We start from the raw sequence: 14,489 nt of genomic DNA on the forward strand, positions 1-14,489 counted from the left end.
AGCTTTAGTCTGTTCTATTTGATGGATACATGTACAAATTTACTCAGGAGCTCCTAGAAGTGTTTGAAAGTCACCACTAATTGCTTTATCATTATGCAGATGATGGAGATGCCTTTGGTATTTAATCTCATCACACTGTCATAAAACTCACTCTGGGAGCCACATGCCTAATGGTGCAAATCACGATCACTGTGTGAATTGGGGCAAAACTGCTGGGCTGGAGATGAAGGGGTGATGACATCATTCACACACAAACTGAATTTTTTAATGAATTCCTATATATTCAAGTCATCGTAGTAGAATAATGTCACATGCAAATTTACAAAGCACATTTTTAGATAGTGTTTTTACTTAATTAGTTCTATTCAGAGCAAATATGAATGATATATCTGTGTCTTTCATCTCTATCTCAAAGTCGATCACTTGTGGGTGTCAGAAAAGCAGCAGTATAGAGCAGCTACATCCATCAATATCTTATCTCACAATGTTCTTCTATCCAAAGGCCACTGTTGCAGCCCTGTCCCTTGAGTAAGGTGACATTTCCCTGCTGTAAATGCCAGAATTTGCATTGCCCACCATCCTGCTTATGTTCCGGTCGGCTGGAGAATGGTTCATTTTTAGTTCGCCAGCACACCGCACAACATGCAGCCTAAATGTGGGTGTTGTTTACAGATGAACTCAAGCTGTTCCAATGCAAGATGACTGTGTGGACTCACCGAAAGTTCTCAATAACAACCCGCCTAGTGGTTAATTATTCGTCTCTCAAAATCTGCTTCCAAAATTCATAATTTTGCTTAACAGAAACATCCACATTCGACAAACCCACAGCCATATGATTGCCTCTGAGATTTTTTTGGGAGGTGCCAGCACTAGATATCGTGACCCAAATCGGCACAGACTGAGTCCAAACACAGATGAATGTCCCCCATCCTTGTGTCTGAGAGGAATGCCAGATATGCTGGTTTCCCTGCGATGCGCTGAAGATCAGGATCAACTTTCACCATGAGGGGCTTCTCCACTGTCAGCGCTCGTACCAATGCATGCATTTGACAGATTCTTTCCGCGCAAGAGCTTACTAGGGTGGTTTCAAATAGAAAAACAACAAACTGTCAGAGAAATCAGTGATGCGAACAGTGTGCTGACTGAGCATGTAAATTAATAAAGGAAGACGGCGGTAAAGACAGGACAGAGTGACAGGGGGCTGAAGACTTTCCATTATGTTTGGTTGAGGGTACTGAAATTGCTTTTGCACTGTATAATGATGCTGGTTTACTAGTGATTCAACTGAATGGTTTACTGATCTGAAATGTACAGATGAGACTAGCAAAATCAGCCACTTGAAACATGGCTGGAAAAAAACAACCCAATGTTGTAACCAGGATGGTCGAGTGGTTAAAGGGTTAGTTCACCCAAAAATGAATATTATGTCATTAATGACTCACCCTCATGTCGTTCCAAGCCCGTAAGACCTCCGTTCATCTTCGGAACACAGTTTAAGATATTTTAGATTTAGTCCGAGAGCTTTCTGTTCCTCCATTGAAAGTCAATGGACGGCATACTGTCCATGTCCAGAAAGGCAATACAGACATCATCAAAGTAGTCCATGTGACATCAGTGGCTCAATCTTAAGTTTATCAAGCGACGAGAATACTTTTTGTGCGCAAAAAGTAAACAAAAATAACGACTTTATTCCACTATTCATTTCCTTCTCTCTAGGCCTCGTCACACGCATCACACATGACCAGCGTCGGCCAATAGTGAGCCTACGTGTGACGTACAACATAGACGCGCTGCGCAAAAACACTACGTGAACTCACTCGAGGCCTAGAGAGAAGGAAATGAATAGTGGAATAAAGTCGTTATTTTTGTTTACTTTTTGCGCACAAAAAGTATTCTCGTCGCTTTATAAACTTAAGATTGAGCCACTGATGTCACATGCACTACTTTGATGATGTCTGTATTGCCTTTCTGGACATGGACAGTATGCCGTCCATTGACTTTCAATGGAGGAACAGAAAGCTCTCGGACTAAATCTAAAATATCTTAAACTGTGTTCCGAAGATGAACGGAGGTCTTACGGGCTTGGAACGACATGAGGGTGAGTCATTAATGACATAATTTTCATTTTTGGGTGAACTAACCCTTTAAGGTGTTGGACTTAAGATCCAATGGGCATACTCCACTCCTGGTAGATCATTGTGAATTTTAAATTACATTATAGTAATGCATCTGTATGTGGTTGTATTACTAAAAAAAACCTTTAGATTCTCAAAGTGGTTGTATTATTAAATCACAAATATACAAACTGGTATCTTAAAGTGTTAGCATCACAAAAGGACCAGGATGGCCGAGTGGTTAGGTGTTGGACTTAAGATCCAATGGACAAATGTCCTCGTGGGTTCAAACCCCACTCCTGGTAGATCATTGTGAATTTTAAATATACATTACAGTAATGCAGCTGAATGTGGTTAAGTTACAAAAAAAAAAAAACAGATTATCAAAGTGGTTGTATTATGAAATGTGTCGGTGTGTGGTTGTGTTACTAACAAACTGGTTTCTTAGTGTGTCAGCATCATAAAATGATCAGGATGGCCGAGTGGTTAAGGCGTTGGACTTAAGATCCAATGGACAAATGTCCTCGTGGGTTCAAACCCCACTCCTGGTAGATCATTGTGAATTTTAAATATACATTACAGTAATGCAGCTGAATGTGGTTAAGTTACAAAAAAAAAAAAAAAACTGATTATCAAAGTGGTTGTATTATGAAATGTGTCGGTGTGTGGTTGTGTTACTAACACAGGATGGCCGAGTGGTTAAGGCGTTGGACTTAAGATCCAATGGATAAATGTCCTCGTGGGTTCAAACCCCACTCCTGGTAGATCATTATGAATTTAAACATGTATTATATTAATGCTGCGGTATGTGGTTGCATTATGAAAGCACCTGAAGAAAGAATAAAGGGGGTTCAAGCACTGTAAAGTGACCAGGATGGCCGAGAGGTTAAGGCGTTGGACTTAAGATCCAATGGACGAATGTCCTCGTGGGTTCAAACCCCACTCCTGGTAGATCATTATGAATTTAAACATATATTATATTAATGCTGCGGTATGTGGTTGCATTTACCAACAAACCATTTTCTCAAACTGGCTGTGAAGCACCTGAAGAAATAATAAAGGGGGTTCAAGCACTGTAAAGTGACCAGGATGGCCGAGAGGTTAAGGCGTTGGACTTAAGATCCAATGGACGAATGTCCTCATGGGTTCAAACCCCACTCCTGGTAGATCATTATGAATTTAAACATATATTATAGTAATGATGCGGTATGTGGTTGCATTATGAAAGCACCTGAAGAAAGAATAAAGGGGGTTCAAGCACTGTAAAGTGACCAGGATGGCCGAGAGGTTAAGGCGTTGGACTTAAGATCCAATGGACGAATGTCCTCGTGGGTTCAAACCCCACTCCTGGTAGATCATTATGAATTTAAACATATATTATAGTAATGCTGCGGTATGTGGTTGCATTATGAAAGCACCTGAAGAAAGAATAAAGGGGGTTCAGGCACTGTAAAGTGACCAGGATGGCCGAGAGGTTAAGGCGTTGGACTTAAGATCCAATGGACGAATGTCCTCGTGGGTTCAAATCCCACTCCTGGTAGATCAATATGAATTTAAACATATATTAGCAGGATTGCAATTTTAAAACCGGAAAATGAAGTGAAAATTAATGGCAAACTATAGTTGGTCCAAAGGATGAAATGTTGATATACAGTTGTGAGGCATTGGTAGTCTAATGTTAAAGATTAAAAGCTCCAAAAGCTCCATACATTACAGTAATGCAGCTGAATGTGGTTAAGTTACAAAAAAAAAAAAACTGATTATCAAAGTGGTTGTATTATGAAATGTGTCGGTGTGTGGTTGTGTTACTAACACAGGATGGCCGAGTGGTTAAGGCGTTGGACTTAAGATCCAATGGATGAATGTCCTCGTGGGTTCAAACCCCACTCCTGGTAGATCATTATGAATTTAAACATGTATTATATTAATGCTGCGGTATGTGGTTGCATTATGAAAGCACCTGAAGAAAGAATAAAGGGGGTTCAAGCACTGTAAAGTGACCAGGATGGCCGAGAGGTTAAGGCGTTGGACTTAAGATCCAATGGACGAATGTCCTCGTGGGTTCAAACCCCACTCCTGGTAGATCATTATGAATTTAAACATATATTATATTAATGCTGCGGTATGTGGTTGCATTTACCAACAAACCATTTTCTCAAACTGGCTGTGAAGCACCTGAAGAAATAATAAAGGGGGTTCAAGCACTGTAAAGTGACCAGGATGGCCGAGAGGTTAAGGCGTTGGACTTAAGATCCAATGGACGAATGTCCTCATGGGTTCAAACCCCACTCCTGGTAGATCATTATGAATTTAAACATATATTATAGTAATGATGCGGTATGTGGTTGCATTATGAAAGCACCTGAAGAAAGAATAAAGGGGGTTCAAGCACTGTAAAGTGACCAGGATGGCCGAGAGGTTAAGGCGTTGGACTTAAGATCCAATGGACGAATGTCCTCGTGGGTTCAAACCCCACTCCTGGTAGATCATTATGAATTTAAACATATATTATAGTAATGCTGCGGTATGTGGTTGCATTATGAAAGCACCTGAAGAAAGAATAAAGGGGGTTCAGGCACTGTAAAGTGACCAGGATGGCCGAGAGGTTAAGGCGTTGGACTTAAGATCCAATGGACGAATGTCCTCGTGGGTTCAAATCCCACTCCTGGTAGATCAATATGAATTTAAACATATATTAGCAGGATTGCAATTTTAAAACCGGAAAATGAAGTGAAAATTAATGGCAAACTATAGTTGGTCCAAAGGATGAAATGTTGATATACAGTTGTGAGGCATTGGTAGTCTAATGTTAAAGATTAAAAGCTCCAAAAACATGTTTCTCTAAGCACTGATAAGGTGTTGAAATTAATATGTTTATCTTGCAAACGCATTCATATGTTGGTGAAAAACACACTTAACCAACAAGAGAAAAGAGAAAAGAAAAATAACTAGAGCTAAATGCAGACCTTTTTGATATATTATTACAGATCCTACCTTTCCCATGCCGGGAGTGTCTTTGACTTTGTTGACTGCCCGTAAGAGGCAGGGCGGAGCGGGGGGCGGAGACACCTGCAGGATGCCACTGAAGTTGGTGGGAAAGAGGGGTGGATCACATGCCACGGGGGGCGCAGGACGCTGCTTCTTCTTCTTGGAAGACAGATTCAATTTCTGGGCAGCCCTGTGGATAAATAAACACAAGCTAAGTTAAAACTAGAGCAGATGTGTATGCATGTACAAACACTGCGATCTCTCGACTGTTTACATTGATTCCAAGTTTTTGTTTGCTCAAGGAAGTGTTTTGTATTTCAAATAAAATACAGCTTGGAACGTTCAGATGTAACAATGCAGACCTAAATTGATTTTGTGAGCAATCAAGCGAAGCGGTACAGTTTATGTTTATCAGTACATTTCTAGTGTCCATCTCAGAACACTCAGATGAAGATTTGTGAATTATTAACTGCTCAATACATGCAAGTCACAGCCAATCAGAAGAGAAAAGAGACATCAGCAAGGTCTTCAATACCATTACAACAGCATTTCCAGCATTCTTTTACTGCTGAGTGCTCACGGATAGCATGCGGGATCTGACCTTACTACCTCAGGAGAGAACAACAGAGAGAGAGAATGAGAAAAAAAAATGAAAAGTACAGTACAGGAGTGTATTTTTATGTATTCAAGTAAAAGTTAAGTTGTTGTTCTAAAATAAACTGATAGACAGACAGACAGACAGACAGACATATAGACGATAGATAGATAGATAGATAGATAGATAGATAGATAGATAGATAGATAGATAGATAGATAGATAGATAGATAGATAGATAGATAGATAGATAGATAGATAGATAGATAGATAGATAGATAGATAGATAGATAGATAGATAGATAGATAGATAGATAGATCACTTGTCATCAGTGAAATATCCCTCTCTATGCATGTCTAAAACATGATGGCTGCGCAAATTAATTTTTAAACGCCAATCATATTTTAGTATTATATTTCTTATTTTTGTTATTGTAATTTCAGGGAAGAAAAAAATACAGAGCCTAATTGAAATGCGGGACACTACGTCTTGCAGAATGTGGGGCAAAGCTCCCAAATTCGGGAATGGTCTCCTTACTCCTGGTATAGGCAAATGGGATTTTAATTGCTTTTAAGTTGTGGATGAGTAAGACATTTCAGAATTATATCTGTTTGGCCATAAAAATGGCCACCTATTAACCTCAACACTGTATTTACAAATGGGGTCCAAATTGTAACTCAGTTCTCAGTGCATCAAGAAATCACATGCACAGTGGCAACCAAAGTAAATATGTTAATCCACAATGATTGTACCTGATGTCCAAATCTGTGGACATCAGGTGAAATTCTTGTGTATTTAGTGTTTGAAGAGATATTGAGATTGGCTTTGACTTGGGAGCGGGAGAAGTGAGGGTCGATTGATTCTAACCGTGGTCTCGCAGCCTGTTAGAGACCGTTTCAATTGGCTCTTAGAAGAGTATCGATCAGTTCAGCATTTTCACCTGACCAAACATATCTGTGCAGAGGCTTATCACAGCCTCATTTAGACTCCCACTGGATCTGGGTTCAGATGATGGAGGCTGAAATTGCAGTTTACAAAACTAAAATAACCTCAAGTGGTCAAACATGAAAACACATGAGGGTTTTGCCACAGGGATGAAGAGAGTTGTGATCTGAAAATATGGCATGTGAAAAAACTGTAGTTGGGGACCTAAAAAAGGTTTAATTTTTAAAAGGTATTTTAAAAAAGGTATTCATTTGTTCCAGGCCAAATATATCTTATCTGAGAGGCCATGTTTAGGTAAGATATCTCAAGATTTATGTTTGCTTGCCTCTAAAGAATTTATAGATATACAGACAAATGTGTTCCCAACTCCAAATGGTTTAGAGTCTCCTCAGGGTACAAATATTTTCATAATAGGGTTGTAAATTCGCCTTGAAATTCATGCTGGTCCAAGCAGTTTTTTTCAGCAGGGAAGACAATTAGGCTGGTCTCTTGTGTTTGGGTGCATGTTTTAAAGGTCTTGGTGGTTCGTCTGGCAGTGATGCGTTAATCAACTCTACAGAGCAAGTAAGGTAATAGACATTGCACACAAAACGAAAGGACAGTTCTACTCCCCAAACTTCAACGCAGACGTCCAAAGGCATTGCAAACTCTCTCCCAAAGGATCCAGAAGATGTGTGAGTCTTATTTTCTCAGATTAGCAAAAGGAAAATGCCAGTTTGTTCACTTTGTGTTATAGTACCTTGAGGCACAATCATTCATTTTGAAGTTCTCCACCTTTGCAAAACTGTGCAAATCTATTCAAAGTCAAAGATACAGGCAGAAGAGAAAAATAGCTCACGTTTTAAGGTCTCCCAGCACTAAAATCACTTCACATCATATAAAAAAATACACCTACGAAGCCTTTGGCTATCGTAGAAGAAATTGAGCGCTGTGGTTTAGACCTGCTGCAGTATTTGATAAAGCAAAGAAAATATTTTGCGAACTGATCAAATTTCTGTTGAGAGGAGTGGAGCGAAGTGGTTACTGTAAGGGGAAAAAACGAGGTAAAAATAATAAACATCCTGGCAGATAAGAGATGGTGAAAATATAGCTGGAAGTAATAATAACACTCAGTGTTTGTGTATAAATCAGGTCTGGAGATACAGTTACTGTGCTAGCTATGAAATCATCAGCACTTTGGATGCCAACAGATAGAGGAAACTTCCTCAGAAATGAGACAAATTATCACCTGGATGCATTGTCAGGGGAATGTTTGTTTGTGTGTAAAACTTGTGTGTAGCCCCTAAAGGGTTGTGACGAAGTACATGGCTGAGCTCCAAGGCGTTGTGTGAAGTGCAAAGCGAGGTAATTATTGTGACACTCATTAATGTCAGGAAAACAGTTTTCTCTCTCACACACACTTTTAACGAACATACTGACCAAAACCTTAATGAGCTGACAATCATGGTCTCATAAAGTCTGACACAAACTGTTGTCTCTGCCATATGCTTCTAATTTGAGCTATCTTGTCCTTCATAAATAAACAGTGTACATTTCGTTGTTACCTGCCTGAGAAAGGCCTGAAGAGAATAGATGGAAATGATTCTTGTTAAAAGCCAAAACATGTAAAGAGAGAAACTGGATGAAAATTAAGTGGACACTTTGCTTGAATTGGCTTGAACCGAACGTAGCCGAGATTGTGTTATTTTGCAGAGGCGTTAATGAGATTTCTTTAAATAGCTTCTTAGAGGAACACTCCAATTTAGGAAACAGACAACATATCTCCTCATCATCATCATCTCCACAAAAGTACAACATACATACACCTTAAGCCATCTTAACTGCCATATAAGCACATAACGTAATATATAAACACAAAATAAAATGACCTAGCCATTAAATTAAAGCTCAGTCAAAAATATAACTACATAAACTGAACAAAACATGTTGCCGTGATGCTAGGGTGTTCTAGTTGTTTTCAGGGCATTACCATACATTTGCTATGGTCTTCTGGTTGTCAGCATGTTACTATGGTGTTGCTAGGGTGTTCTGGGTGGTTGCCAGGGTATTGCCATTCAGCTGCTATGGTTTTCTGTTTGTCAGCACGTTACTATGGTCTTCTATGGTGGTTGCTAGGGTATTGTTGTATAGTTGTCTTCTGGTTGTCAGCACATCACTACGCTTCTGGTTGTCATCACATTGCTATAGTGTTGCTAGGGTGTACTGGGTGGTTGCCAGGAAATTGCCATACAGTTACTGTTGTCTTCTGGTTGTCAGCATGTTGTAATGATGTTGCTAGGATGTTGCTAGGGTGTTCTGTGTGGTTGCCAGGGTATTGCCATACAGCTGATATGGTCTTCTGGTAGTCAGCATGTTGCTATGGTGTTGCTAGAATGTTCTGGGTGGTTTCCAGGGCATTGCCATTCAGCTGCTATGGTCTTCTGGTTGTCAGCACATTGCTATGGTGTTGCTAGGGTGTTTTGGGTGGTTGCCGGGGCATTGCCATACAGCTGCTGTTGTCTTCTGGTAGTCAGCACATTGCTATGGCATTGCTGAGGCTTTCAGGGTGGTTACGGAGGCATTGCAAAGTGGTTGCTAATGTACAGTATATTTTACTTAAGTAAAGGCTTGCTCACACCAAGAAGGAAAACTATAACAATAAGTATATTAGCATCCACACAAACGCACAATAACGTTCTGTTTATTCTAAGCCACTTTAAATGCTCAAGCTCTTTAAAGTCAGATGGATTCTGATTGGCTGCCAATGCTGAAAAAAAAAATCATTATGAATGTGATTCCAATGATATTGTTAGAATAATTCGAATAGTTATAATTACTGACCTTGGTGTGAACGGACCTTAAAGCTCCAGTATGCGACTTTGGTATTTGACCACAAGAGGGCGCAGTTTCAACAATAACAAAGGCGAAGCTTGATGACGCTATGAAGGAGGTGATGACGATGGGAGATGTCGTTTTTTTTAATGCGTTTTCACCATCTAGCGATATATCTACATGGAATTAATGAATCATGATCACGGATGAGGTAATTTATTCGTTTTTGTATTACCTGTATGTCTGATCGTATTATTTTATTTCATCATAATTAATGAACTGCAAGGAACGTGAAATGTTATGCTATATTATCTGCAACATACAGCTATTTGTCAAATGATTTGTTTGGTTAATGTTGTGCAGTTTTACGTTTTTATGGTTAATGCCGTGTTGTGTAACGTGTTCAAACCAATATCTAAAAGTAAATTTGAACGAACATTTGCAAGTAATGACTAAATATATTTTTTTAACATCATATCCGATTGTATTTAATTGTACTGCCATAAGCTCGGTCACCACACGTGATAAAAAGCCTTACCAAAGTACAAAGAGCAATATAACTTTGTTTATAAGTGCTATTATTGACAGTTGCATGTCTTACCTGTCTATCAATACACTCGCGAGAGAGTCTCTGTCAAGTCCAAGATTGACGCGCAGCTCTCTCCATCTCGAAAACGCCTGCCGATATTTATCTGGGTTTTATTCCTCCGTTTGTCACACAGTCCGTGACTCCGCGTGTATCCGAATATGGACGCTTTCGTTTTGTTGGCACTTCCATACTCGCCAAAGAGTTCGTGATCCATAACAGCTATAACCGTACAGTCTATGGCTATAACGCTATAACCACCACTTCCGCATTTGACCATGCGATATTCCGGTGTGGTGGGTCATATTTTTTATTTTATTCTTTTTTTATTCTTTGTCAGACGTCTTTATTGTTTATTGTGATGAGAAAAAAAACCTCAATAAAGTTGTTGTAAAAAAAAAAAAAAAAATCACGTGTTGTGGAATATCCTATCACAGGGTCCTCACCGGAAAAAAGGGATATTGCGTCACTGAGGAGCGACATTTCTTTTCCGGGACGGCCAGTTATTTAAAATCGGAATTTCTCTGAAATAAAAAATCTTTGGAGACTTTTGAGATATTGTAAGTACACAACTGGAGGAAATATATCACACTGTGCAAGTTATTTTTGGAAATTTTATTACAAAATTCCTACATATTGGAGCTTTAAGTCCGTTCTAAACCTTAACCTTGAGTTTTGTTTTTACATAACTCTACTATATAGACTTACATAAACTCAGATACCTTGAGTAGTCGAAACCTAACTGAAGTAAGTCCTTATAAATCTATACACCAAACTAGCTCCAAACAAATCTCTTTAAAATTAACTATTTAGCTACCAATAGCATGTTAAACAACACAACAATGGATTAAATGCAATGAAATTGTTGAGACAAAAATGTAAGAGAAATGTATTATCTGATTGTATTATTTGAGCAAACTGCACAGTAATGCTCACCTTGGCAGACAGCACTAGTAGGACATTTATGTCCAGTGAGGCTAGAGAAAAAGATTACTTGTTTCTCACCTGTCCATCATTTAGGAGGCCGAGGACCCCTAATTGTCCAGTTCTGTTTCCCTCTTAAACAAGTATCCACCAGATTGAATGTGGAGTTTGACAGCTCATCATGAATCCATTAGTTCTCCATGTTGTGGTTTATGTGGTTGGTAGATAATGTTAAGAGTCCCTCCTTTAATGTATCCGCAGCAGATCGAAGCGATTCCTCGGCAGCGAGCAGATAGCTTAATTCCCACACCTGAGCACTCCCGACTGCCTACGCTCCGTCTCTCCAATCCCATGTCTCTCTCTCTCTCGTTCATTGCCCTTCTCTTCCTCTCCCTCACACTTCTTTCTCAGTTTCTCTCCTCCATGTCTCTGTTTGGCTTATTCCTCTGATTACATTGACCAGGAAATAATGTCCAGGCTCCAGATGAAGCGAGACCAGCTAAGAACATCCAAACAGGATGCAGGAAAGACACCGACAGGAACAACATCACATTGCCGCCTCTCAGCCCCTGTGCTCAGCTGATAATGTCTTCTATTCAATCTCTGCAACAGTCTTGTTCTCTCTCTCTCTCGCTCTCTCTCACTCTCTCCATCTGTAACATACCTCACACTTCTCCAAGGATTTCTTTTCAACACCACAGGCAACAGTAAAGTTGGACCCAGAGCTCTGGCACCTCTGCACTCACTTTCTATACTGTTACAGAAAATCAGACAGCAGTGGTCATGTTTTAGGCTGCACCGATGAGAATGAGGGCAAAAAATATGTTAAAAGGAGACATTTAACTTTAAACTTCAATGGAAGCTAAAGACATGAAAACAGCAAAATAAAAAAAAGGAAAATTCGTATCAAGACATGTACAGTATGTATGACTTTAAAGGAGAACTCCGGTCAATTTAAACATTTTTTTGTAAATTTGGAGTGCTGTCAGTACAGAGAACAACAACAAAAATCGGTGTTGCCTACACCATGTTATCCTCTTTTTAAAATTTGCACCCTGTTGACTTCATTGGGGCATATTTTAAACCTGCTTTTAGCCTCTTAACATCCTTGATGTGTCATTACAAGTGCACAGGTCATGTGAGTGATTCCTTTAGAGTTAACACGGGTGAATCTGACTGCAGTAGATGAGTCCAAAGTAGTCGATTGTCGAGTTCACGCGCGTGATCATAGGTAACTAAACATATGCGTGTGAACTCGACAATCGATTACTATGGACTTCAACCGAAAACAGGATGCAAATACAGGTATGAGCGCTGGCCGAATTAACTTAATTTTTATTCATATCTTTCACATCTACTGCAGTCAGATTCACCCGTGTTAACTCTGAAGGAATCACTCACATTGGCTGGGCACTTGTAATGACACATCAAGGATGTTAAAATATGCCCCATTGAAGTCAACAGGGTGCAAATTTTAAAAAGAGGATAACACGGTGTAGGCAACACAGATTTTTGTCGTTGTTCTCTGTACTGACAGCACTCCAAATGACAAAAAAATTAGCTTAATGTTAAAATTGACCGGAGTTCTCCTTTAAGAGGTTGGCATTGAAGTCAAGTCAAATCACCATCAGTTCTGTTGTACACTTCCTATAACACCCGATGTACTCATTACATCATGAGAAGAATGGCATCTACGCCAGTATTAGTCTCTCTGTTAGGTTTGCTGTAGTCAGCCGGATCAGGACCGTATCCAGATCAGATGGTGGACCTGCGCCTAAACGCGACCAAAACGCATCCCTTAACTGTCAGAAGAGATTGTGTCAAATAGACTCTCCCCTGTGAAGGCCTCATCAGCACGACAGCCATCGGGACTGATTCTCAACAAACCCGTCTCCATACCGCCATGACTCCGATCTTCAACCACATGGAACTGGATATTATTCTGAATGTTCCAATCCAATCTGACTTCAGACCTGTAATACTGCCTGAATCATAATCATACACTGTTGTATGTATCTAGATCTGCTGTACGGCCGAAACAAACTTTGTTGCATTATTTTCCTGTTATCACAGTAAAGCTGCTTTGAAACAATCTGTATTGTAAAAAGCGATATATAAATTTAGGTCACTTGACTTGTTGTAAAGATCATAAAATATTAAATTGGTTCCTTTCATCTATACAGCAGCTCTGCAGAAAAAAGTGATGTCATCATCCAGCTCAGTTCAGTTCTCATCCAATAGTGTCAGTGCATTCAGGTCAATACATTTGTTGAAGTTCTGTAGTTCTTCAAAAAGGACCAAAAAGGACCATAAAAACAGTCAATATAACTTTTGTCCTATATTTGTCCTATACTCTTAATCAACATGCACCAATGCTACATTTTTCTAAATGTCATAATAATTTGTTAAAAAACAAGTATTCATTACTTCAATGAACTCATTGTTTCTTCCTTAAATTATAACATTGTTTAAATAAATTTTTTGCTAACTGTGATCTTGTATATGTACATTTCTGAAATGCATAACTTAGACAGTTACCTCTGATAACAGATCCCTCTAAATTGTACTGTACTCTTAAATGAATTCACGCTTGCACATATTCAGACTTGCCACCTCAAGATGCATTACATTGGATGTAATGTCACTGGTTCTACGTGCTCTTGATTTGAAGGGATAGTTCAGACAAAAATGAAAATACTGTCATTATTACACATCTCATGTTGTTCCAAACCTGTATGACTTTCTTTCTTTTGCATAACACAAACAAGGACTTATATAAACAGGAACATTCTCCAAAAAAAAATATTTTGTGTTCCATGGAAGAACGAAAGGTTTTGAATGACATGAGAGTGAGTAAGAGATACTGAGGCCCTGTTTACACCTGGTATTAAGATGCATTTTTGTCAATCGGATCACATGTGGATGACACTAAAAACAGGTGTAAATGGGGTCTAAAACATTTTGAGTTTGTCCACTTTCGACCACTTCCAGAGGTAATCGAAAACACATTCAACCGGATTGCTTTCATAGTGTAAACATTCATGTGGTCGAATGCGTTCAAACAGCCACAAAAGACCACCTACTCTATGCCTATTGACCAGATGCTTAAACATTATGGGAAGCGCGCTAGCCAGTCAGGATTTAAACTTTTTCGGCTAAAGACCCAAGTTTGGATGGAAGATAAAAAACATACCAAGCACAATATTCTCTCACCATTCCTGATTTCTAACACTCACTCAGCACGTTTGGCGTGGTCTTGCGGCTATCAGAGCAGAAAAGAAAGCTGATGCTCTCCGTATGTTTTCCGTCATCTCCAGCCACGTTCTTTTATAAATTGTGTGAGCTTATTTTATCCATTAGATTGAAAGATCTAAAAAAGTCCATACATATACCTGCCCATAGACCCTCCCCTCGAAGAAATCAGGACAGAAGTTGTTGAAAGTGGACAATAGAGATGGATTAAAACACCAGATGTAAACGGGAATGCGTATCCCTCGTCTACTTGTGATCCGATCGACCAAAACA

The 14,489-nt window shown here is 39.3% G+C and overlaps 1 protein-coding gene across 3 annotated transcripts in view; it reads right to left on the bottom strand.

Annotated features, from left to right (window-relative positions):
* kif26ba (kinesin family member 26Ba) overlaps positions 1–14,489 on the bottom strand; it is a 56,397-nt gene that overhangs the window by 26,403 nt on the left and 15,505 nt on the right. For all 3 annotated transcript variants that reach the window (XM_081394258.1, XM_081394257.1, XM_081394259.1), the window contains one exon: positions 5,109–5,292. In XM_081394258.1, coding sequence (XP_081250384.1) covers positions 5,109–5,292 — 184 coding nt within the window. The remainder of the gene's footprint in view (positions 1–5,108; positions 5,293–14,489) is intronic.

Source organism: Scardinius erythrophthalmus (assembly GCF_964197995.2).
Source record: "Scardinius erythrophthalmus genome assembly, chromosome: 19".
Taxonomy (NCBI): Eukaryota; Metazoa; Chordata; class Actinopteri; order Cypriniformes; family Leuciscidae; genus Scardinius; species Scardinius erythrophthalmus.